Genomic DNA, 25,789 nt, shown 5'->3' on the forward strand with positions numbered 1-25,789 from the left:
TAGATTTTATGTGACATTCAGAAAGAAAAAAAAAAAGTTAATCTGAATGGCTTCTAGAATGCTTAATTGCTAATTTTTATCATTGTTTGGTTTATCAAGGTCATGCCAGCTAACTTGTTTACCAAATCTCTTCACTAAATTATGAAAAATTACTGATATTACCTTCTGTGCCTTGCATATTTGCCACTAACATGACCACTGCCATCACAGCCAGGCGTGGGACAGCTGCAAAAGAGAGAGGATTAATTATATAGGTGCCGGTGTGCTGCAGAAAGATTACACTAAAAGCAGGCAGTAGGTATTACAGAGATGGAGGGCAACAAAGACAGAAAGAGAAATCAAATAACTGAAGGAAAAAAAAAGAGGGGATGCTTTTTATTAGCAAGTCTCGAGGGAATTAATTTCATCAGTGCAGCAGGGCATGAGCAAACCACCAATGAACTTGAAAGTGCATTATACCCATTAAAAGGCATGAATTTTCTAAATTGCTAATGGGGATACATTTTACACTCAGAGCACTAACCTGAACAGCTCTTGTATGGCTGGTTCCACGGGAACTGCAGAGAGATGGAAAATATATAAAAATTTATCATCTATTACAAGTACCCCTCTTCTACAGAAAATTACCAGAAAGGTTGTGTAAAAGCAAGGGTCAGAATGAATCGTGCAAAGAGATTCTGGAGGATGAAGGTCACCCCGAGCGGGGGCCTTGAGTGATTTACTGAAGCAAGAGACGTACCTCGAACACCTTTGGAGCGTGTGCGATGGCGCTTCTCGTCTGCATCCACCTCCATCTGGGAATAGATTAGCAGGCAGTCAATGTTCTTATCCTGCATGCACAGACTATCAATGCACAGACTGATAGAGTCTCTCACACAATTTATTGACACTATTTTAATTCCATTTTATCCTGTAAGGGAAAGTCCACCTTACAGGGGATTTTTAGGATCTTTATGTTTATTTAAAAACAGAAAATGCGGTAATTTCTGCTTTAATCAGTCTGTTTGCATGCCCTGTTTTCATAGAAAATTGTGTGCAACTAAGTGCTGGTTCCACTTTTCGAAGGGATATTTCTGACATAAAACTCTGATTACTCGCATATATTTTGAAACAAGGCTTCAATAGATTTCTAAACAATTTAAAACTAAAGTCAAGGGGTCATACACAATAGGTTGCATTCTAACCAAACACTCTGCAGTGGAAGAGGAAAGAATAATGACTGAAAAGAAGATAAAGAGTCATCATTAGAATTTCAAAGATTTCATGTTATTTAATATGGCATTATGACCTTTGCCAATGTGTTTCATTGTTTAGATATGCTTTTCAAGTTTCGGGAATGTGCTCACTTGCTACATATGGCTAAATCTTTACCTTCATTTTATAAACAGCATGCCTATCCAATGTAGCTTTCTATGCAGTAATAAATAGACAGCGATCTTAAATTTTTACCAAACAGGGGCAGGGCTTGCGATTAGACCTCAGAAAGTATCATGAACACTGATCTATAGTCATTACCATAGGGCCACATGGTTTCTTCTGATCTTCCATGTACTACTGTCACCAGACTTTCAAAGGTAAACTGCATAGGCTAGCTAAACTTTACGATTTTGTACAAGACAAGCAGATTGCACTGAACTATGTTGAGAGACTGTGTCAGGGAAAATACATGCAGTATCTGCTCCTTTGGATGTGGAAGAACGGGATGGCAAGATGGATCTGCAGTGGTTCATACAGAGAGATGATATTGTAAGGGTCAGCAAGCACAGGAATTGACCATGGGGCTCTAGTTCCCCCAGAAAAAAAAATCAATCACTGGTTTATAGCAATATCCTTGGATTGATGTCTGGTAAGAATGTCACATATCTCATGCAAAAACATGGAAACAGGTCCAAGTGACTTGCATTTAACACTTTAATCACATAGCTTTCTTTGGTCAGTACCTTAACACAAATGGGAAGTAACTAACAAGGAAGAAGTCAAGGGGTGCTTTTACAGAGCTCCCTCAACACATTACATCAGGAGGAAAGAGTCAGCACAACAAAATTTGTGGGTGACAGGGATTTGGTGGAAAGAAAGGGCCACTCTCACAAAGCTCTGTGCTAGTGATGTAGCTCTGCTTTGTGGTAGTCATCATCTGGTTCTTGGTAGTGTGACTTATTCCACACTAGAGGGATGATCTTGTAAAATAAACAGATATTACGAAAGCTAATACAGCACCAGCTTCTGTTAGGGGGCTTCAGTGCAGCTTTCTGATGGGGGGGACGTTTGCATCACTTTGAGTGGGCTTCATTTTTAAATTAAGATACCTACATATAGCTCTGTGCATACACATTAGGAGTGTAAGCTTCCATCATCATCAACCTATGGTGCTATCTGAGATACCATAAGGTATCCCATCAAGCCTTCAATTGCTAGTTCAGAAAGGTACAGAAGGATACAGGTAGGTCATCTGTTATATCTGCAAACCCTGTGTAGATGTTTCAGACATCCTCTGGCATCAGAAATGGCACCAGCTGCCTATGCCACCAGAGCTTGAGGAACAATTCCTTGGATCAGCTAGTACGTGTTACTTCAGGCTGGACCAAATCAGTCTCCAGGCACCTTCGCCCATACTGTCTAGCTCTCCATTGACTGTAGCACGAGACACTTGGCATGCCTGTAGATACCTACTACAGGCATCTAAACTGAATCTTAAACTTTAACCCACCCACGGTGTCTATCCTACACCTTGGGTTCACACCCTGACTAGCTTCTCAGCTCCTAAGATTTGATATACATTTGAAGCTTTCAAGTTGCCATATCAAAGCACAAAACAGCATCTCTGGAATATAAAAATTACCCACTAGATGATGATGATATTCTTTTCATTTCACTAATAAGAAAACAGTACATTATGCTATTCCGTAACTCTTGCAATGTGTAAGGACTTGACAGGAGACCAGAAGTGGAGTTACTTGATCTTCAGCCTAGTACATTTTTTAAAAAGTTTGAAAATCATTATCTAGCATCATTTGTCAGCACTGAAAAATCTGCTGAAAGGACTATTATGATCTTAACCTGAAAATGCTGCTCCAGTTTTTATGATAGTCTGCGTAAATTTAGAAGGGGCAAACTACAAAAGAGATTTGCCTTTCTAAACCAGTACTTCAATTCAAGAATACTGTGAGTACACTTTTAGCTACACTGGCAGTCAAAGAAGAAATCACTGAGCTGGAAAAGCCCCTATAGGATCCACAGAATCCAGATCGAGAAGCAGGTCAAAGAAGTGAAAAAAGATTGTAAAAGCTGAAGGCATGCAGAGTTATTTTCAGTTTTGTTGGTATCCTAAATATCCTGCTGCTTCTCCAGAAAGGCACAGATCTACTTGCCTTTGTTTGTGACCTAGATGCCCTGTCATATATGACAACATGTGTCTTGGATGCTCTAGGACACATTAAATGATGGTAGGTGCCTATGTTTAGCCAACAGAATCTTGCTTTCACTTTGTACGTTCACTCACAGATTTTTAAGACTGTGCCATGTCAAACCTTCAGCCTTCATCCCTCCATGAATTCAATGTTGGATGCTGGGAGCAAGCAATTTCCTGAAATTCTCCATGAGACATACATAGGTTCTGTGGAAGTACAGTCACTTGCCAGTCTACCAGAGGAGTCTCCAGACGCACCCCTGGCATTTTTGTGGCCAGGAACAGAATTCTGCTCCTGAGGCCATTAATCTCACACAAACATGGACTTCCTCACCATTTTCACATGCAGGAAAAGGAAATGTGGACCTTAGTGACTCACAAGGAGTTCACCTCAGTAGTTCTACTTTATTCATGACCTTTACATTACAGTTCTGCAAAATACTGAGTCACCATTCCAGAGGAGAACTTGTGGACGTCAAGGACAGGCTAGGTATAGTTAGTTTTAGCCTGGCATCTAAGAGGAGACACCTTAAAGATTATGTATGAAAGCAAAGAACAAGGCATCAGGAGTAGGAAGAGAAGAAATTCCTGACCTGGCTACAAAGAGAAGATCTAGACATGGAAATGAAAAGTCTAAGATCTAAGAAGAAAAAGAATAAGGTCTTGGTAGAAATTACACCTGGTAAACCATAATTAAAAATAATCAGATTATTGGATATGCCTTACTTAGGGATGATGGGCAGAGAGAGGTAGAGCTAGCCGTTCTGTATCATTGTTATGTGCATTAGAGTTACCAAAGATTTAGAGAAACAAGACCCTGAATACTTATAGATCAGTGCTTTAACTAATAAATCACAAAACAGGGTACAACAGGAGGTGTTATATTGGAAGGTATGTTGAAGACAACCAAACAGGACATGAAAGAAGTTGAGTAGTTTCTTTAGCACTGGAAAAAAATAGAAAGGAAAAAAAATCTGTGTTGTGGTGAAAGATTCTTATGGGGTGGCAGATGAATGCTATAACCACGGGAGTATCCTTGAAGTTTCTAGAAATTGTATCTGAGAAATTTCTCATGTAAGAAATTATTTAAGCATGTGAAGGAAATTCTATACTAAATCTCACTTTTCTGGATAAAAATTTAAAAGCACCCTGTGCGGTCACCTGCGTGCAGGCAATTAAGACTTGTTGTGTCTTCATGTACAGAATCTGATCCCAATAACTAGTACACACACACAAACACACACACACACAAATACAAGGTGCTTTAAAAGTGTCTGTATATGAAAGCTGGAAATAATCATGAGCCGAAATGAGTAGAAGAAAATCTTTTAACATAAAATGACTATGATTAGGAGCCGTTGAAAAAATATTTCATTAAATGTTAATAAAACAAAGGTGCATTATCACATCAGAAGGATTCACTAATAAAAAAAGAAAAAAAAAAAAAAAGAGAAAGGTAATAACTCCTCCTCAACAATCCAAAGCTTAAAAAACCAACTTGTATCTCATGAGGATTGATATAAATAATAAATAAATAATTCACATGCATGTATACACACATAGTGCAGTTTACTAGTAAACATAAATTATCAGTAAGGAGAATGAAAAATATCCATGAAAACCAAATGTTGAATGGGAAACATGGTAATAATAAGAAATTATTTAAATATATTTGGAAGAAAATTTTTTTTAATTATTTGGAGATAATTAATACGTAGTATTCATAAGCAACAAGAAAAGTTTTAAAAAGTAAAAAAACCAGCTATGTGTTATTTTAAAATCAAAGTCCCAGACAGCATTTACCCCCCAAAATTAACATAGCCTTATAGTTTTCTCCAAGACATTGCTGTTGACATGTAACAATCCCAGAACTCTGGGGAAATGCTGGAGAACTGAAAAAAGAAAGCTGAAAAAATTGTACTTGCAACTGTTTAAATTAATCTTTACTAAGTGCTGGCTCACAAAGTCAGTCTTCCTGACATTGACCCTTAGTAACATCATACAAAAGCTGATATGGGATACAAGACGATGACGAAATTAGCACTAGTCAACACTTTATCATGGAAAATCTGTAATCAAAAACACTTGAAACTGCTCTTTGATGATACTTTAAAATATGTTGATAAAGGTAGCTATGTTAGGATATCATATACTTGGACACCTTTTAAACATTTTACTTTCTCTTTCTAGACATTCAGACAATAAAATAAGCACTTCATAAAACCAGCATACTTATAACAGTTAACAAATATTTCTCCAGAAAAAAATATTTTGTACAAAAATTATTTCCTTTACAAAAATAATTTTAAATATTAAAAAATCATAGAATCACAGAATGTTTTGGTTTGGAAGGGACCTTAAAGATCATCTAGTTCCAAGCCCCCTGCCATGGGCAGGGACACCCTCCACCAGACCCGGTTGCTCCAAGCCCCATCCAACCTGGCCTTGAACACTGCCAGGGATGGGGCAGCCACAACCTCTCTGGGCAACCTGTTCCAGTGCCTCACCACCCTCACAGGGAAGAACTTCTGCTTTACATCTAATCTAAATCTACACTCTTTCAGTTTGAAACTGTTACAGCCTTGTCTGATCACTACATGCCCTTGTAAAAAGTCCCTCTCCAGCTTTCTTGTAGGCCCCTTTAGGTACTGGAATTCCACTATAAAGTCTATCTGGAGCCTTCTCTTCTCCAGGCTGAACAACCCCAACTGTCTCAGCCTGTCTTCACAGGGGAGGTGCTCCAGCCCTCTGATCATCTTTGTGTCCCTCCTTTGGACCCGCTCCAACAGGTCCGTGTCCTTCTTATGTTGGGGGCCCCAGAGCTGAAGGCAGTACTGCAGGTATTAAATATATATTTAATAAGAGCCCTCCTAATATAATCCAACAGGTATATGGTTTAGCCCTGTAATATTCAGTATCTTCACCAGTACTCTGGAAGACTATATGGTACTGAAATATGCAGATAAAACAGAAATTAATGGAGGGGTAAACTATGTTGGAGACAGGCCAGTTACGTACACTGGCCTCCATCATTTGGCAGATTTGCCTCATCTGAAGAGCATGCCAATTCCAAGGTCCTGTACTCATGAACAAAGAATGTGGGCCATGCTTGAAAGACCAAAGATCATAATCTGTAAGGCAATAACAGTGAAGAGGAGCTGGACAGCCAGATGAGCACGAGCAATTTCTGCGCTGCTGTAGCTGAAGGGCAGAATGTGATCCATAGCTGCACAACCTTTAAGGCTGTATTAATTTTCCTGAAAACCACTGAGGTATTCGGAAATGGTCACTAACTTCTAACAATAGAGGGCAAGTTTTCATCAGGACCTTATCTATTTTTCTGTTAGCTTGCCAGATACCCTGTGTGAGTCTTCAGGTTTTTAAAGTATATAAATTTAAGGCTATGAGTCTCATCATAGACTCATCTGAGACTAAGCTCCCAAAAGTTTCACAATCAATCAGCATTGCTCTCCCTGTCTCTAGATATGCTCACATATCTACCATATGGACTTCCTCAGGGCTGCCAACTGTGAGGGATCCAGAGCTTTAGGCTCCTTTCCAGGACAAATGGCGATTTTTGCTCCCTCGTGGGGAGGTAGTTCAGCATTTTCTTCCCTTGCAGGCAGGTAGTCCTGAAAATGATCATTCTTGTTAAAATTCTCAGGGTATCTGTATTTCTTGCTAGAGGCATGGAGACTACAAGGTTCAGTCCCAAGTTCCAAAACTTCCAGCTCAGCCAACGCTTGCTTAGTGAATTATTCTGGTTGCCCTCTAGCCATGATGTACCAGAAATCTAGAAAGCCACAAATGAGCTAAGAGTCTCAGATATGGACTTCCAAAATTTTTCCTTCCCATTTTTTTCCTTACCTCAGTTTCTTCAAATCCAAAAACTGGATTCTCAAATACTCTCAGAAACTGTCCAGTGCTTACTGAGGCAGAGCATTCACTGTCTATACTACACAAAGGTAGAAGATGATCATTTATGACCTCAAAAATCTATGGCAAGTACCTGTAAATACTAGAATTATGGCATAATTGTTATTGCCAATCATGTATGTTGCTAAAATTATTTGAAATCTTGCTTTTCCCTAATCAGTAGTATTAGACATACTCATAATGTGACAAAAGTAAAATGTTCAGAGACAAAAATTCTGATTTCCTGAAAATGTAATGAGTTGATTATATAAAAAGGATGCTGTTTAAAATTTATCTCCTTGTGACTGTCAAGTTATTCAGTAAAGGCAGATTTTCAGCCAGCCATGATGCAAGATTCAAATTTCTACAGGTAAGATTCCTGTACTACTTTTACAGCCAAGGTTTGCACAGCATTTATTTTTATAACTTTAAAAATGTTCCTTCTTCTGTGTGGAAGTTAAAATGAAAGGATTTAAAGAAAATTTTTTTAATCTAGTATCTCGAAGAATGAAACAAAATATGTCTAACATATTTCCCAGTTAAAATGCTTCTATATTGTCATAATCAAAGAAACATGACCTGGAAAATGATGAATAGTTTACGTGAGCAGTGTATCTCATACTATACTGGTACTTTGTGCAGTCTTCCCCCCAAAAATGTAAACTGATCTTCTATTGCTCTCCTCAGAAAATAACAGGCAAATCCAAATTCTAACATACCTTTTTCAGCACGTCTGTGTATTCGAAAACCAATTCATTTTCTAATAATTATATCAATTATTGCTCTTGATAATCCTGAGTAAGTTTTTAGAAGCTGAATATGTTTTCTGAAATACTATCAAACTTATTTGGTAAATGAGACATTTACCAATGACTTCAGTGGGTCCCCAAATATCTCTGTGCTTTATTACATACTTTTCACTACATGAAAGTCAGTAACTATACTCTTTTAGCATACTGACCTCCACTTTCAAATAATAAAAGACAAACAAATCACAACTGGAAATACCACTGTATAAAATAAATAAGAAAATAATAAACTAGATTTAAACTGAAAGTACAGGACATAATTATTTAGAGTGTATCTATTAATTTAGTTCAAGGAGCTATTCCTCTGTTTTGTGCAATTCTCATTAAGTTGTGTTAATCTGAACTTGTGCAACATGACCCAGAAGAAAGAAAAGGCAATTCTAAAGATTACGAAGAAGGAAGATGCAGACTATATATTAATAGAAGTTAACTGAAAATCTGGACTAAATTATTTTATATTTATTTTAGACAACCAAAAAAATCAATGCTTAGCATGTGATCTCTACCACAGTACATAAACTCCGAAGTTATGGCACTATTCCAGAAGTACATTAAGATAAAACTGTATGTGTCCTCACATTGCTCCTCAATGCTCCTCAACCTAGAATGACCCAGGATACAGGCACTATGGTTTTTTATTTTTAATAAGTTTATATTTTAAACTATTTGACCAAAACATGGCCACAGATGTGTAGTTTCATCTGGAAATGTTACCATAAAGCAGCAAGGGAAAATGAGGTGAAGATTCTGGGGAATTAAAACGTGCAGATCAAGTCAACCTAAACCTGCTCTCAATGTGCAGGTACATAACCTTGACTTTCCATATGACATTAGAGCTTACTTCAAAAGACCTTATCACTGGCATCAATGTAGAACTTCCTGTTCAATCTACTGAGGTTTCCCTTGAACTTACTGATGCAACTTTTATGACAATATGCTCAGGCAGATCTTCTTCTCCCCTAAGTGTTAGTAGGGTAGACCAAACCTGAACTGATAACAATATTTGAACCTCAGTTTATGCCTTGCCAATCATAGTCTTGTAAATTAATTGCATTCTAGGATAAAATGACTGCATTTGTGGATGAAGGAAGAGAATTAGATGTCATTTACCTCAACTTTAACAAGGCTTTTGACACAATATTCTTGTATCCCATTATGATAGTCAGTTCTTTAAAATCAGTTCTTAATATTTCAATCCTCTTAATTAAATATGCCCTATTACTGCTCTTAACAGAGCAGAATAACATCCAGGATCTTGATTTTGACAGAAAACCTGTATGATTCTCCCAATATATTTAATGCACATGTTACTGATTATAAGATCTACAAGACAAAAGAGGACAAAACTGCAGGACAGAAAATTACTCTAAGAAGCTATGGAGTGCTCAAGGAAAAGTCATGCAGAAGGGAAAGCAATTTCCATGTCCTTCAGACCCTTTCCCCCACAAACCCAGGAGCCTTCTTGGCAGGGACATCTGAAATTTAGTTCAAATATTTTATAGCACCCTTTTCAGTAAAAAGGCAAACTTTATAAAAGAATTATTGTATTTGAATCATCCCCTCAGGAAAACATCAGCATACAACCAGGCCCTCTTAGAGCAGAGTTCCAGAGGGAACTCTGCAAAGATAAAAGTTACAATTTGAGGGTATATATTACAAAGAGACCAAATAGGCACGTGGGCAAATTAATGACTAGAATATAAATTACTCCTTTGTCCTCTTCCACTTGTGATGAACACACAAGGCTTTTATTTATATCAAGGAGAGTCCTTCTTGCAGAACAATAGGAGAATATATCCTCAGGACTTGTTCTCAAACTTTGAGTAAGAGTCATTCTCCTGCTATAATGCACAGAGGGAATCCTATCTTATTTTCAGAAGAACAGTGCAGGGTAGAGCCAAATCTGTAAATGCAGACCAGAATAAGCAGAATTTTGGTTAAACTCACAAGTTCATCATATATTGTTTTTTAGAGGAAATACATCTGGGATTCATTGAATTATTCTGGAGGAAAGGTAGGAAACACTTTTAAGTATTTCTTATTGGCTTCATATTAGTTAGAGTGGAAAAGACCCACAGTGCACACAGCTCATTTGAGCATCATTCTCTTACTACTTTTTTTACATTCTTAGATATGAGGAATTAGAAAGTAGCGTGGAAATTAGACGGAAGAAGAAACAGCACTGGAGCTATAGCACTTCTTTCTTGGGAGAGAAGATATCCTTTCAGCAGTCTGTGGCTCCGTAAAGATGCGTTGGATATGCTAAGTGAGTAGGCTTTGGGAAATGAACTGTAGTAGAACTAGAACTTCCATCTGGAAGAAGAGATCCAGAATATGTCCACAGAGCTGAGCAACTCAAATCCCCTCAAATTCCCATTATTTGATAAGTCACTAAAATATTTAGTTTTGTCTTCAAAAAACTTGCAAGCAGTCACAGTGTTAGATGCCAGGTCCTAGTATCTAATTTCAAATCTCTCCATCTATGTCCTAGCCTGTGCCTACTCATGCAACTGTGAAGAAAGGCCAGTACAAACGTGAAGCTGGATTGCAATCACGCTGTCCTTCTTTAACCAGTCCTCAAGTGTGGTCCTGCATCAGGCTGCTTGCTCTGTGAATGGTCAGGATGGTCAATGCCAGTGCATGCTAACAGGACCATGAAATATTGAAGTCTCAAGAACTTTGGTCATGTTGATTTTTTTCCCCTATTTATAAGCATTTCTGACTGGAGAGGTATTTATTCTTCACATGAGAAGAAAAAAATGTTTTAAAAGTTTTACTGTTCCTATTACAATTCTTATTTTGGTCATACAGACAGGCTCAAACAAGGATTCATGCTTCCTTGCATTAGATGCAGACATTTAAAGAAAGCAGTCTCTGATCCAAAGGCCTTATAATAAGAAATTAAATAAAACAGAAGAGACAGTAGGTCTATACACATCTATATACCAGTCAGCAAAGCAGTCAGAAGCAGCACAGATTAAAGCTGAATGTAAAATTTATGGCAAGAATCAGAAAATAAATACAGAGAAATATTTTGAACTTAAGAGAACTATAATTTCCTTGTTAGCATGAATTGAAGCATATCATGCTACTTTCAGGTGGGGGAATAAGCAATTTAAACCTTTAGGAACTTCAAGAAATGAGATTTTCTATATTGTTGGTGATTCTGAGCCAAATTTACACCAAATCCACTAAATTTCTTCTAGAAATTCTGGTGGCACAGGGCTACATCCATAAAAATCAAGTCATTATGATTTTTTTTATCCAATAGTCTAGCAGTTGTTAGTTACACTTAGCATGATATAAAAGTCACAGCATCACAGTCTTTCTATTTTCTGAAACTAGTCAAACCCATGTGAAGAATTTCTCATCCACTAAAATTTAAGATATTTGGGGTAATCTGTTACCAACCTCACTGGATGATGACGGTCTCTTTCACAGAACAAGGATTAAATATTAATCTATTTGCTTGGTTTTAGAAATCACCTAGACACTCAATTATGGAGTCAATCTGCTTATCTCAGTGAATATTTAAATGCTTCAGATTAACACTTTGGAAGGGAGCTAAGCCCCAAAGTATCTTGTACCCTGGTGGCTACAGTAGTGTTCTAAGGGACAAGAGGCCGGGGTCAGAGATTTGGCTTTAAAACTGGATCAACCTTCTCCCTTCTCCCCGAGACACAAGGATTGCAGCTTTCTTTTGCTTTCATTACAGACTATTGATGATGCAATGTTCTGGTTTAAATAAAAAGATTTGTTTCAACTTAAAGCAAAACCTTTCAAAAATTTATTTTTGGTCAAACCAAACTTTGTTTGGGTTTTTTTTGGCTACTGAACTGAAAAAACAATGATTTGTTGATACACCAATATCAAAGACACAACCTTTTTAGTTCCAACATCTCAAAGCTGACCCAAGCATAAACTTAAGTATGAGGATGAAAAAGGTCATGCAGAAAAGGAGGAGGAAGAAGGCCTGACAGAGGCAGCTTGTAGGATTTATTTTCTTAAGACAGAGGGGCAAGGGAATAAAAAGGCCAAGTCAAGCGTAAAGGGTGGGCTGGTCAGTAAGCGCTTCTCTGGCCATGCCCTGCGTCTGACCAGCACAGTCTATCTTCACATTAAATTCCTTTCTAACTCTTTCCTGGGTGAGGGCTCCCCATTCTGTGTGTGCGTGTGTGCATACGTGTGTGTGCACTGCGTGTGTATGCACCTCCGTGTGCAGGGATGTGAGTGCAGCCATGGGGTCAGACCTGAGGTCGGAGGATCGGTGTCCCCGTGGTGCCAGCAACTGGAGCGAGCGCAGGTGTGAGAGCGAGTGTGATCACTAGCGAAGATGAAGCTGGATGAACCGGTGAGCAGGTGAAGCGTCCTGGGACCAGGGGGCTGAGGGTGTCCCCAAGGGCCAGCTCTGGGTGTGAGAGTGCCCGTGTGTCTCTGTGGGAGAGAGCATGGGGGTCAGCTCTTGGGGCCAGGGGTGTCCCAGCCAGCAAAGTGTGTGTGTGTGCACGTGTGCGTGCGGGTGACCGTCTGCACCAGCAACTAGAGCAGGGCTGCAGCCTGGGGGGTTGTACGTCCAGATGTCAGTAACTGGGGAGACTGGGATCCAAGGGCCGCTACTGGGCAAACTGAGTGTCTGAGACCAGCTGCTGGAGGGATCCACCGTGTATATATGGATATATATGTGTTCTCACTAGTGGCCCTCCAACCTGCTCAGCCAGAGAGAATAGGATGAGGCTGTTGGTGACGTCTGTGTTCACATGAGTGCTCTGAGTGTCCATCCGGGATCTGTGTGACCTGCCGTGTGTGTATGTATTTACATATACATGTAGTGTATACATGTGCTTTGTGTACATGTGCCTGCTGGGAATGAATCGTCAGCCTTGCTACTGGTCGGACTTGGGGACACGGAGCAGCAGCAGCCTCGTCTCCCTTCAAGCTGTTGGATCCAGCATGATTTATTTTCCTCTAAAAATCCTGTTCCCAAATACAGTGTGTTGAAAAATGACAGGTATATGGCATCAGAAAGGTTACTTTTCTAATTCTGAAGTTGAAGTGTGGTAATTTGTTATATTTTGTACAGGAACAAAGGCAGAAAAATAATTTAGCTCATGGAAGACCTAAATTTATCTATTATGGAAGGAAATTGGTGAGAAGAGTGCTTTGAAAGACAAAATGCATAAGAAAATTTTAATTTTTAGAAATTAAGAAGTCACTAAGACTTATTGAAATCTAAAGAGTTAAATTTCACTGACATGAAGAAACCAAAAGGGATTTCACAAAAGATTATTGAATCATTTCCATTCCTCACACCTGCTACATGCCACGGTAAAGGTCCAAACTCCTCTAAAAATGGGGTATGATACTGTGGGAAACAGTCTTGGCAAATGGGAACTAAGCTAAACTTGAGTTCAAGTTACAGAGCACTGCAAGCACATTCACTTCCATATTTCTTGCATTCCAGTCCTGCAACTCATGTTTTTTTTCTTCCGGACTACTGAGGAGTATCTAACACCTCACAGAAGGCAAATAAATGTGCAACTTCAAGTCCATTTCAGAATGCATCAAGTTAAATCCATTTAAACTAGATCTGATAACAATTTAGCTGTGTTTACCTTTCCAATGACAGTAAAACTACTTGTATTGGTCCGGCATTTTCTTTCTGGATCAACAGATATGGAAATTAAATGTTCTGCAAGACAGAAATAGTTCCAAGGTGTTCTGAGATATCTCTGAGGGGCTTAAGTGACCTCTTTCCTTACCGGATCCCCAGGGAACTGATCTTGGTTTGTACTCATCAATGGCTGTGGCTCAAAGAATCAGGGTCATATTCCACAAAAGAGTTAAATTTTGCAATTCATAATCCACCAATCACAAAAAAAAAACCTAATAAGGGTTACCATGGGACTCACAAGTAAAACAAAATGTTCTATAATTTCATTGTTAGGCTTAAAACCCACTAGCTTAGGGAAGGCATACAAGGTAGGTTTACAGTCTCTACAAAGACAATGTAGTTCCACACTTGATATGTACGTGTAACTTGTGCTCACACCAACTGTCTATGTGCACATCCTGAGGAGTAATATGCTCCAAAAGACAGGTTTACATCTAACTCATAGGATTTAGCATTAAAGACTAATTTCACAGAAGCCTGTTAGGAGCAAGCACCAATACCTAAATACACCTTTATTTAATATAAATCTTGTAAGTATATATAATGGTCTTTTGGGTACAGCACACCTAATGAAAGTTTCTATATTTCTATTTGTCTAATATTTTGCATGTATGTCTCTATAAGCACATAATTTATTAGCTGAAATGTAACTACATTCAAAGGGCCGTAACCTACACTTTACTGTAACTCTCATACAATATATTAGCACTACACATTTTTAAATTATCATTAAAATCCTAGGAGAATAAAGAACAAGCCAAATGTAGGACACTTTAATAACCTGCACCAATACTGAGGAACATGTAGGATAGTACCTATCATCATACGCAGAAATAAGACCACACAATAAAAAGCCAAAGCACATTCATGAAAATTCAGGTCAAAGCGGTCATAACTTTAGAGTTTTAGCTTTAACTTTGAATGTCCTAATGACTGTAATCACAATCACGCTGTGTTTCAACCTCTTTGTTAGCTTGAATCACCCACATTCAAGTGAGGCCTAGAGGCCTTTTGATGGGGAAAAACCTCCCAGAGCTGTGCCTGGCAAACTGCTTGGAAAAGAGTGCACAGCTCTGCAGAAACATAAAGTCACTGACTTGTTCCCACAGTTCAGCCAGAAGCAGACTTGTAAGAGTTTCGGCTCTTAAGAGCTGTAAACCAAAAGATCATTATGGAAAATGAGAAGGGGAAAAAAAAAGACTTCAACTGTCCCACTTTGCTTGGCAAATTTCACTTCCAGTTCTGCCACAGCAAGTGGCAGGCTCACCGGGCCCTCCCTTCAGGAGGGAATAGGATTTCTGAAGTAAAAATACGACTCCTGTTTGCATATCTCGTGCATTTTTTGTAAATTGGGTTGGGGTTTACCCTCCAGAACTTATCTACATTATCTGAGCCTGTAATTAAATTGAGGAGTCTGTTGGTTTATCTTGGACCCATTCACCCTTTAAATAGGGAGTGTGTAAAAATACGTATTTTTCTGAATCCAAGGAGAATATAGATCAGTTTTGAACAAGCAACTTAAACATATTTAGTAGTCATGTATTCTGTTTTCCACTGAGAAGCATACATAGATATGTATGATCTAAGATGTCCACAATGGGCTTTTGTATAAGCCAAGTCACCACATCCACAAATAGATATTAGTGAGTATAACTATGCCAAACATACACACATGCAAATTGTGTGCATATAAAAACTAGGATAACATTTTAAAATCTGGTTTCTAGTACTCAAAACTCAAAAATATACCACAACTAATTCACATGCTAAAGTTTGCTGATCCAGTGTAGCATCCACTGTGGACAACAGTAATATTTTCATTGGCACTGAATCAGATCGACAATTATTGAAGACAACTCTAAGCATTTCAGAACAAAATGGACCAAGGCATCACATGAAATGAAAGTGTTACTAAAAAGATGGGACTCATGTTTAAGGTTTTGATTAAACATGATTAAACATAAGCTAACTCTAGTGGATATGCACCATGCAAAAGACAAGTACTTCAGGTACAGAAAGAGGAAACATTTATTAATTATATCTAAAAAGCAGGCCTTGCAGTTTAGTAAATTATCAGTCTTCACACTGAGTGCAGAATACTAAAAAAATACCTCTTAGTCTGTTAAAACTCACTAATTGCTGTTGCTATTAAGTAAACAAACTAGCATCCCTTCTTTCCCACTGACTACTACACAACAATGAAAGCTCATTTCTGTTTTTAGATTTGCCTAATAGCAGAGATGGTGAGGGTGCTATGTCAGAACTACATAGTATCAGAAATGTTTGTTGCTATTAGTGTGCAGGCCATGATGCTTAACAAAGGGTATGTTATAAATAGTTTATAGCTATTAGAAATGCAACAATTAGCTGATAAATTAATGAGAGACAAGCAAAATATCAATCATGGCACTGCTAACATAATTAGCATAAATTAAACAGGATCACAGACTACTGCAGCTGTTGCATAAAACAAGAACACCTACTTCAGTTGTTCAATAACTTGCATGCTTATAACACTAGAACTATACTACACAATGCTCAAAAGATAAAAAAGGAGACCACAAGAAAACAATAATGAATATTCATTGGTAAATCTTTGCCCAAGACTTGTTTATAGCAATTTTCAGCAGGGGGAGAGGAGGAGAAGAAAAAAAAAAAACAAAACAACACAATGCCCAGATGTATAGGAATTTGTAGCTTAACATGTGCATAAAACCCCCAAATATCTTCCTAGGACAGAGATGACAGCAAGTGTAGTGACAGCTATGACAACCATTGCATAGTGACCTAGTGGCCTATACGAGGCTTGTGCAAGTGCTACATTAAAGTAGGCCCGTAACTACCGGCATAGTTAGCAATTTCAGTGTTTGCATGACTTTTGGAATACAATTAAGCTGTCATAAACAGTGTCCCTCTAACTCCTGGAATGAAAGGAATGAAAGCCTGGAAGTGATTTTATTTTAATTTTAATATATATTTATTATATTTTTCCATTTTCTTTCATTTCTTGCCATCACTATGACATCTGAGCACCTGTAAATTCTATTATTATAAATAGGGATTTTTAAAAAGCATATTGAAAAGCACATTTATTCTTAACAAGGCACAAAAGAGACTTCCTGCTTCAGAAGCTTATGCTGTCTGAAGCAGTTTTAAGATCTAGAAAGAATTTTGCTGATGTTGTTTAATAATTCACACAAGACCAAACTGGTAGAACTGCCCATATTCTGCCCTCAGTTAAAACTTTGCCTTCTGACTTAAGTTAATACAGTTACTCAGATAACAGTGAGAAAGCATCTGATTAATTCTGTTCATGTTTGTACAATATCAGGACAAAAGAATGAAAACTGAGGCTTTCAAAATTATGTCTCTGCATCCTTAATGTCAGTTTTGTGACATATTCTCCTATTATACCACCAGCCACACAGGACCAATGGTATAAAGATTATATCTCCTTGATTCATGTTGTAAAGATGGGAAACTGCATCATTAGGTTTTGTTTTGACAACTAGGTGAAAGGACTGAAGTGAATTCTGCATAAAAAGAGCTGCCTTTTCATCCCTGAGTAACAGAGATAAACCTAAGAAGATTTATAGAAGTATGTATGTGCATTATTTTACACACACTTGGAAAGAGTTGATCTGATGCAGGACTAAGTCAGGGTTGGAGAGTGCAGGTGCTTCCCTGTTTTCTGGGCTTCTTTTCTTCCCAAATTCCATAATAAATCCGTAACAGGAAATTTAGGACCTGAGGCAGCATTTCTGAGAAGACAATATACTTTTAATACAGTTATTATGCTGTCTGGGTGAGAGAATGTTTCTTGGCAAATGCAAAGAAAGTAGTTTATGAAGAAAAGCCATTCTGGCTTCCAAAGACATTGAAACAGGATGTCCAAAGTTCTGACTGTTCTTTCCACCTATGGGAAAGGAACAGTGCCAGCAACAGGAGGGGAATCTGCCTTTATAAAATTTGTAACAGCAAAAAGGCTTAGTGCTTCTTACTTTTGTGGGTTTATGAAGCTGTGACAACTTTTTGCATAAACTAGTGGCTGGCATGCCTGTAGAAGACCTTCAGAATAAAAAAGGTCAAAATCTGTTTAAAGGTTTATCAAAATAATTAAACAAACACTACACATTACAAAGGTATAATGCAAAATTATTTCTCTGAGCTGTACATCCCTAAGAGATGATTCAGGATGCAGGTTTCATGTAACAGTATTATATATACAGAAAACTAAAATTAAACTTGCATGCAAACTCAGATGTTGTAAATATGTATACATAAATGTAGATGTACAAATGAAACAGTTAAAAATATCTGAAAATATATGTCCTCCACTTAATAGATTACAAAGATACACCACATCAACATGCTGAAAGTCATGCATGGGCATGCTCTGTTATATTAGATCATATTGGCCCATAATGTCACCTAATATGCAGGTCCTTGAACTAATGTCATGTGCCACTGACGTAAAAACTGGGAAATATTTATTTGTTTAGACTGTAAGTCTTCCTGGGCAGTGCATATCTTTGTACAGCATTTGGCAAAATAAAGTTCTGGATTGTGATTACAGCCCATATGCATTATAGTACTACAAGTAATACAGGTAACAGCATGTACACGTACACTCATGTTTTCAAAGCTAAGCAGAGATATTTACCCTAACAGCTCCCTAACACCAACGAAAAAAGGTAGGTAATGTATACCCCAGAAGTACTTTACATGAAAACTTCTTACTGTTTTCATCCAAACAGAGAAGACAGACACAAGAAGCAAAAATCTAGCTGGAGTTTGGCTAAATACAAACACTGGAGCTTGATATTTTAACTGTCTGAAGATACATAAGGCGAAAAACACCACACAGAAAAAGAGTTGTAGAAGACATAGTAACACAGGTTTCTCAAAAACAGTCTTTCTGTTTAACTGAAGGTGGTATTATTCAAACTGGAGGGAAAAAAAAAATGGAATATTAGCGCAAACACAGGCAGGAATTGCATCTTCTAAACAAGTCATGGAATTACATAGATTTCTCTTTTTCCTTACTAATTGTGCATTCTCAGCAGAATGGGAACTGCAGATCAGAAAAATACTGCCAATTTTTGACAGCCACTAGATTTAGTAGAGTTATCCTGGAGGTTAAATCAGAGCCTTAGCGTAACACAGCACTTTCACATGTGTTTAAAATTTATCTTGTGCAATACCTATCACTTTACATTTTTAAAAGCTACAAATGCTCAGATCAGAGAAGTGTTACATGAGAATGATAGAAGCCTAGGCTAAATAATGCTAGATAGAGAATCCAGCATCAGGAGAGGCTACTAAGACCATATTTACTTTTTAGTTGCTTTCCTTTTCTCTTTGGCACTCTTGCCTGAAGTAGTAAAACCAACCAGAAATTAATAGAACAGTCAAAAAGGAGAACATCAAAATGTTTTTGTTGGATGTTTTTGGTGATCCCCATTTTGAAAGAACTATTAGGCTGCCCCAACCTTTCCTCATATATGTCATGTGTGGAGATCCATACAGATCTATGCAATCTATCCAGAGATCTCTGTAGTTTCTTTCTCCCCAAAACACTATTGGCCCCATCTCCATTGAAATTATGGGAGGTGGCTAGTGAAATCAATAGAATGAGGACACAGCCTCAAACACAAGAATAGGATTATCATATTTCTGAATTATTAGTATGAACTCACCATACCAAAGCAGGACTCTAATCACAGTAGAGAGACTATCTGCAATAGACTGTTCAGATGAAGCCATCCTATTTCTGGGATGGCAAAGCTTTTACCATAGAGAAGTGAGCCATACTGTGCCAGTTGGTCTCAAAGACAAATCCCTGCTCTGTCTTATTTACAAATAAAGTGTGTCACAGCAATTCTAGAAACTGAGTCAGCAGGTGAGCCCTTGTAGTTATATATTCACCCTCTGTTAGGTCCTACACAGACAATTCTCCCTTTTGCTCAGTTTTTAATTTATTCTCCTGCCATGGGTATAATGAAACAGGGCTGTAAATGACCAACATTTATAAAGATCAAGTTGAGGACAATTCCATTACTGCATCAGACGGGGATCTGAAAGTGAAAAGCTATGTCTGTTGAAGTCAACTGAAAATCCACTGACTTACGTGAAGCCAGGATTTTGTCCTCAATGTCTAAGCCAGAGTTCCCAAGTACTACCTCCAGCGTACCAGTATATCTAAGTAGGTTACCAGGTAGACCCTGAAAATTTAGATAATTATAAATGCCTCACTGAAGCACCATGTTGCATATAGGCATCTCATAGTGTGGTATATAATATCTGAGCAGCTAACAGAAACTGTGAGATGCTCACAATCAGGATTCCCAAACTGTAAAAAGGATTGAGATCTACTAGTGAATATGTTTAGAACTTTACATGAATTTTCACCACCAGTACTGCTACTCCCAAACCTTCAGAAAGCATGTTTCAGCCTCCTGCAATGAACGGACTGGCTTTAGCATTACAAGATTTTAAATACATTAAGTCTGTATTCCTCTGTTTTGCTTTCTGGCTATCAGCACTTTACGTTAAAGTACTCCAGCTTCTCTTTGCAACCATGAGACCTACAAAGATTATTGTTTTAACTGAAAGCTTAGATTTTTGTTTAACTGATGCTACAAATAGCATCTTTCAGAAAATCATCTACCATTTTTCTTTCAGGCTCTTTTTAATGCTTAAGCCACAGATGAAGATTCTTCCTATAAAATCTCCATTCCTCTCTTTCAGAGTTCTCTGAAGTTGATCCACAATAGTATGCTTATAGGATTAGCTGACATTGCCTACCTACAGGATTGAGTCACACATCTTAAACTCCACCTAGGTCCTAGAACCTTGTGTTTGCTATTGGTGCAGCAGGTCATAGAGGTGAATGCCAGACAGTAGGAAATTAAAGGTACAGGAATTTAGATGTAGCTTAATCTCTTTGTATTTAATCCATATTTTCAGAAGTTTTACTTGTACTTATTTGACATTACTGAGGACATCTACAGATAGTTAATATAATAGCAGTTTTGCAGCTACTATCTCTGTTCTTCCTTCTTTCTTGAGTTCCTGCATCATACCCTCTTGTGAATTGGAGCATAACCAATCTGAAGGGGGAACTGTCTTTTAATCACACTGGGTATCTCCAAATTAAATTTTCACATTCCTTCAGTCATAGTACCCCAATCTCTGTGTCTTTCTGGTTGAAAAAAAATAACAGAGTACCATAGGACAGATTATTTCAAAATGCAGTCAGATATTCCTGCTACAGCATAAAAGGAAGGAGAAAAACTAGTAGTAGCGGTTGCAGAAAGCCATATAATCAATGCATTATCATCATGTGCTAACTAGGGTTATCAAGGGGATTCAAAAAGTAGCACAGAGAAAGCACAAAGTAATACTCAAAATGGTTGCCCTGACCAGTTCTGTCTTCTTCTGATCTGTTTCTTCATGTTAATTTATTTTCTAAACTACTTTTCACCTCCAATCTCATTATCTCTTCCGGATGCCTCTGTACTCACAGCATTTGTTGTGCACCAGCTGCTTGGGAGGAAAATGGTTAAATTTCTGACTTTTTGTGGAGGAGAGATATATATTTTAGGTTATTTCATTAAAAAGTGTATTTAATCATATTCATATATATTTCATTATAGATCCAGGAACCTACTACAGCGCTGCGGGTTTTTGTTTGCTTTTGATTAAGAAAAGCCTTCAAAGTGACAGCCGTTAAAATTACTGCGTGAACCAGTTATACACTTCTTACAGACTTTAATAGCTTTATTTTTTAAATGTGTTTTTGTCTGAGACATATTTGCATGTAAGTCTGTGTATGTGTGTGTGTAAAAGTATGCACATATATCTAAATACTTATGTATGCACTTACATGCCTGTGTGCCCCTCCTATTAGTGTTAATAAATTTATGTGTATAAGAATGCATGTTTGTAACACATTTCTCTTTATGAGGAAAGTAAAACTAGGTTTGAATAAGAAATAAATCTAAAACCTAAACCCCTTAAAATACACATTTTAGACTGGAAACCCAGGCAGACCTACAACTATACTGGCATACACAGGCACTGTGGTGATGTCTGCTTTTTCAAGCTGCACAGTACTGTAATACAGCAATAGCTTCTGTGCTTTATTCCTCCAGGTTTTCAGGTTTCCATGGAAATGAGTGGGAATCCCAACACAAGGGAAAAAGAACAGGCTATCCATCTCACACCATGGTGCTGGATCTCTGAACAGCTGATACATGAGGCAGTCGTCACAAGAATAAAAATACACATAATACAATACTACACATAATGCTGGAGCCAAAGAAAACAGTTACGACTGTGCCTCAAAGGAATACATGTAAACTACTGCCTTAGTAGATACATAAAACTCTGCAAGAAGAAGGCTTTACACAATTTTGAAGCTGCCCAGGATACGAATACAGGTACTGTATGATGTTGGGAAACTAATTAATTGAGCAAGTTATAGCTAATTAAAGCAGAGCCTAATTTTCCTATTATTGACTTCACTACACAGATGGTGAATTCAAAAGCATCTACCTTTTAAATTGCAATTTAAATTACGTGTGGTACTAAAATTCTAGTAGTACTAATGTCCAAAGACCCATCAACTGCTGTGCACACCTTGGTTTTGAGAACAGATAGACCATTTATAAAAAACTCCCAATGTAGCAACACAATGTCTCTATTTGGCTTTTGAGGATTTCATGCCAGTTCTTTTGCTTTTTTGCATAGAAGTTGCAGGGTCATATTATTCCCCCTTATTTGCTATTCATATCCAAGATTCACAGAACTGTTGGTATGGACACATAAATGATTTTAGTGTTAATGAACTCTTGAAAACCAGAACCAGCACAGCCCTTAAACTTCCTTAGAAGCCTGTTTGAGTAAGTTTTCTCTCCTACGTGGCAACAAGTTTGTGCTATTACTTTTGTTGATTTCACTGGAATTGCTCCAGGCTCGCTGCTGGACCTAGCACACTGTTTTTTTCTGATCAGATGTGCACAATGTCTGAGGTGTTTGCAAAGTATTTGCACTACTTTTTAGCAGGAAGTCTTGGAGCATACAGAACAATATGCTAAGCCCAGCAGAGAGACTGCCAGACCTTGCAATGATATCTCCTGCTCCTTACTAGGTTCGTCAGCCGCGTAGGAAACAGCGAATCATGAGTAGGTCCCTTCTAACTGAAAGTCTATTCATGAAGCAAACAAGATCTTTCAGACTGACAGAAGAGAAAGAAAAAGAGATGGAGATTATGGAATTGCCAGAGAGAGGAGGACAAAAATCCTCCATGACACTCTCCATGAGGAAAAGTATAATGTAGAAGTACTGAATGTCAACAGTGATTGACCATAGGGTCTAGGCAAGTATCTAACTTCTCTATCAAAAGATGAACAAACTTTAGCCCAAGCTGTAAGCAGGCTCATTCGGCTTTCTGAGGTGCAGCCTCCCCAGGGGAACAAAGCAGCACTGTGCCTCAGTATCACTGCATTTGTATAAAGTCATCCTTCACCAAAGTGCAGATTTCCTTCCCATACCATAGCTCATGTGAAGAAGAACATTTCCAAGTAACTGTTGTCAACAGTGTCTCTTAAAGACATGGTTGACAGGCTAAACATTATTATCTCAAAGTGATTCAGTCACTGTTATGCCATGCTCAAGAAATAACAAGAGGTAATCAATTATCTCAGTTGTGCTTATATGAAATGGGATTACCAATTTGCACATTAATATGAAATGCATCATTCAGTGTGTCAAGAACGTCACACTGAGCTTTGAGCATTCTCTGACCAAATAGTGGTGCCTTAGTAGTGTTTCACCTGACAATGGATTGATGATTCATTGATGGCTTGGCCAAGCCCCTTAGCCATATTGAACTTTGTTTACCTTTGGGACCAGTGATAATTGCATCTGAACAAGCTCAGGAAAGAGGATCTCTGAAACTAGAGGAGAGAGAAGACTGGGACAAGGTCAAAACCTCTTCCTGACTGAGGTAAATTAGCAGTGAAACAGATTCAAGAAGCCCATTTCCTGATCCAACCCCTCATTTCTATGCCTGTACGGCACTTTGACGGATAACTGTTTGTGGTGTTAGGCTGTAAACCCAGTCATTGAAACTATCCCTCTTTTGGTGGACTATTCTGGTTTTCAGGCAAGCACCACTTAGCTGTATTATCATAGCCAAGGGGATAGCAACCTGTAGCACAGGGGCAGGAACAAGTAGCCAGGAATAGCTATGGGCAGATATTCCTTAAAATGGCTTCAGCGCTGAAAAAATGTAATGCCACAGCTTATCTGAGAGGCACCAGTATACTTCATAGGTGGGGAACCTTAGTTCACATAAAGTGCTGACAAAAATATAAAGTTCCTGGATTAGAGCTGGTTCACCTTGAAGTTGCCATTGAGAAGGGCAAACTGAATTCAAGTGAATCTCTCAGCCCTCATAGGTGTAGGTGCTCTAGGAAATAGTTATATGTAGCTACAGGCTGCTAAAAAGAGCATCTGCAATCCCCACCTAAGGTTCACCAGAAGTACTGTTGGTTGCTTTCCCACATTCTGGCACTCCCTTATCCACAACCACCCCCCCAAGACTAAGTGCTCTTCAGCACTCTTAATTATCTGAATTAAGGTCTAAATATGGTCTGATTCTATCTCAAACTGATTAGAGGGCTGGAATATCTCTCCTGTGAAGAAAGGCTGAGAGAGTTGGGCTGGTTTGGCCTGGAGAAGAGAAGGCTCCAGGGAGACCTTATGGTGGCCCTTCAATACTTGAAGAGGGCTTAGAAGAAAGACAGAGAGACACATGAATGAGAGGCACGAGAGAAATGAAAACAACTAACTTTCTCTGTAGGTAAAGCAAGTAGCATAAGATCTAGTATTTCAGAGCTGACATGGAATTGGAAGGAGTGGAAGGGGTGATGCCCTGTTTCTCTGGTGGTAGCAGGTGACATCACTGCTGTCGCTATTCTGGTCTTTTGTGTCACCGCCATTTGTCCTTAGTTCACTAGCACACAAAATTTATTCACTGTAAGATGCACCTGTGCAGTCACAGGCCAAGGGTCATGTGGAATCTCCCTGGGAGAAAAACCAACGAACCATGCAGAAGGCAGACACATTTTCATTGCATTTCCAGCTTTCTGGGAAATACACTTCTGAAAATTCCTTTAAATACTCAAACCATGCTTTCAGCACTAGTTCTGTTTTGATGAAAAGAAAAGCTAAACATGCCTTATTTTTCTCAGTGTATAAAATATTTGATTGTTAATATGTTTCTATATCTGGCTTCAACAATCATGTGCCCATAACCTTCCTATGCTATAATAAATGATGATAATAAAGAACAGCAAATGGCAACAGTAATCATGTCAGATTATTTAGACATCAGTGGCTGAAGTATTAATTACTGTATTCAACATTTTTTGTATATTTCTTTGCTGAATCTACATGAAAAAATCACTACTTGTTAGTCAAAATATGCGCAATGAATAGTTGTTCCCACATTCCAAGACCTGTTATTTTTAAGTGTTGTTTTATTATGATTTGGTAAAAAGTCACATTTCTTTCTGCTGACTGGGTAAGGGGTGGTCATGCAGTAATTTGAGCTCATTTCCTGTGAGTTTCTAAACAGGTCAGAAGTACCCATACAGCACACAGGCCAGTGAAACAGCAGAACAAAAGCCTGTAGGTGCAAGAGGCAGGTGAGAATAGGTTGGGGGACAGGGAGAATGGAGGAACTACAGGGGGTTTATTGCATGATGAAGGGAATGATACAGTACAACATTCTTATTACATGCAAATATATATACATTTTATGATAATTTGATTGGGGTTTTGATGAGTCCATGTAGGAAGGCTGACTGGAGCCCAGGCCTGCCTAACCTCTAGCATTTGGCCTTAGGCTCTGGCTTTCTGCCCTGTTCTCTGGCTCCCTGGTAATGCAGCTGGTGTCGCCTGCTTTTGTTGGCCATC

General features: G+C 38.3%; 1 protein-coding gene across 13 annotated transcripts in view; it reads right to left on the reverse strand.

Annotated features, from left to right (window-relative positions):
* The window catches only part of MYT1L (myelin transcription factor 1 like), a 310,962-nt gene that overhangs the window by 127,512 nt on the left and 157,661 nt on the right, over positions 1 to 25,789 (reverse strand). For all 13 annotated transcript variants that reach the window (XM_049818973.1, XM_049818980.1, XM_049818979.1 and 10 more), the window contains 3 exons: positions 740 to 794; positions 524 to 557; positions 163 to 225 (listed from right to left, as the gene is read on the reverse strand). In XM_049818973.1, coding sequence (XP_049674930.1) covers positions 163 to 225; positions 524 to 557; positions 740 to 794 — 152 coding nt within the window. The remainder of the gene's footprint in view (positions 1 to 162; positions 226 to 523; positions 558 to 739; positions 795 to 25,789) is intronic.

The sequence above is a fragment of the Accipiter gentilis genome, chromosome 16 (genome assembly GCF_929443795.1).
Source record: "Accipiter gentilis chromosome 16, bAccGen1.1, whole genome shotgun sequence".
NCBI classification, from domain to species: Eukaryota; Metazoa; Chordata; class Aves; order Accipitriformes; family Accipitridae; genus Astur; species Astur gentilis.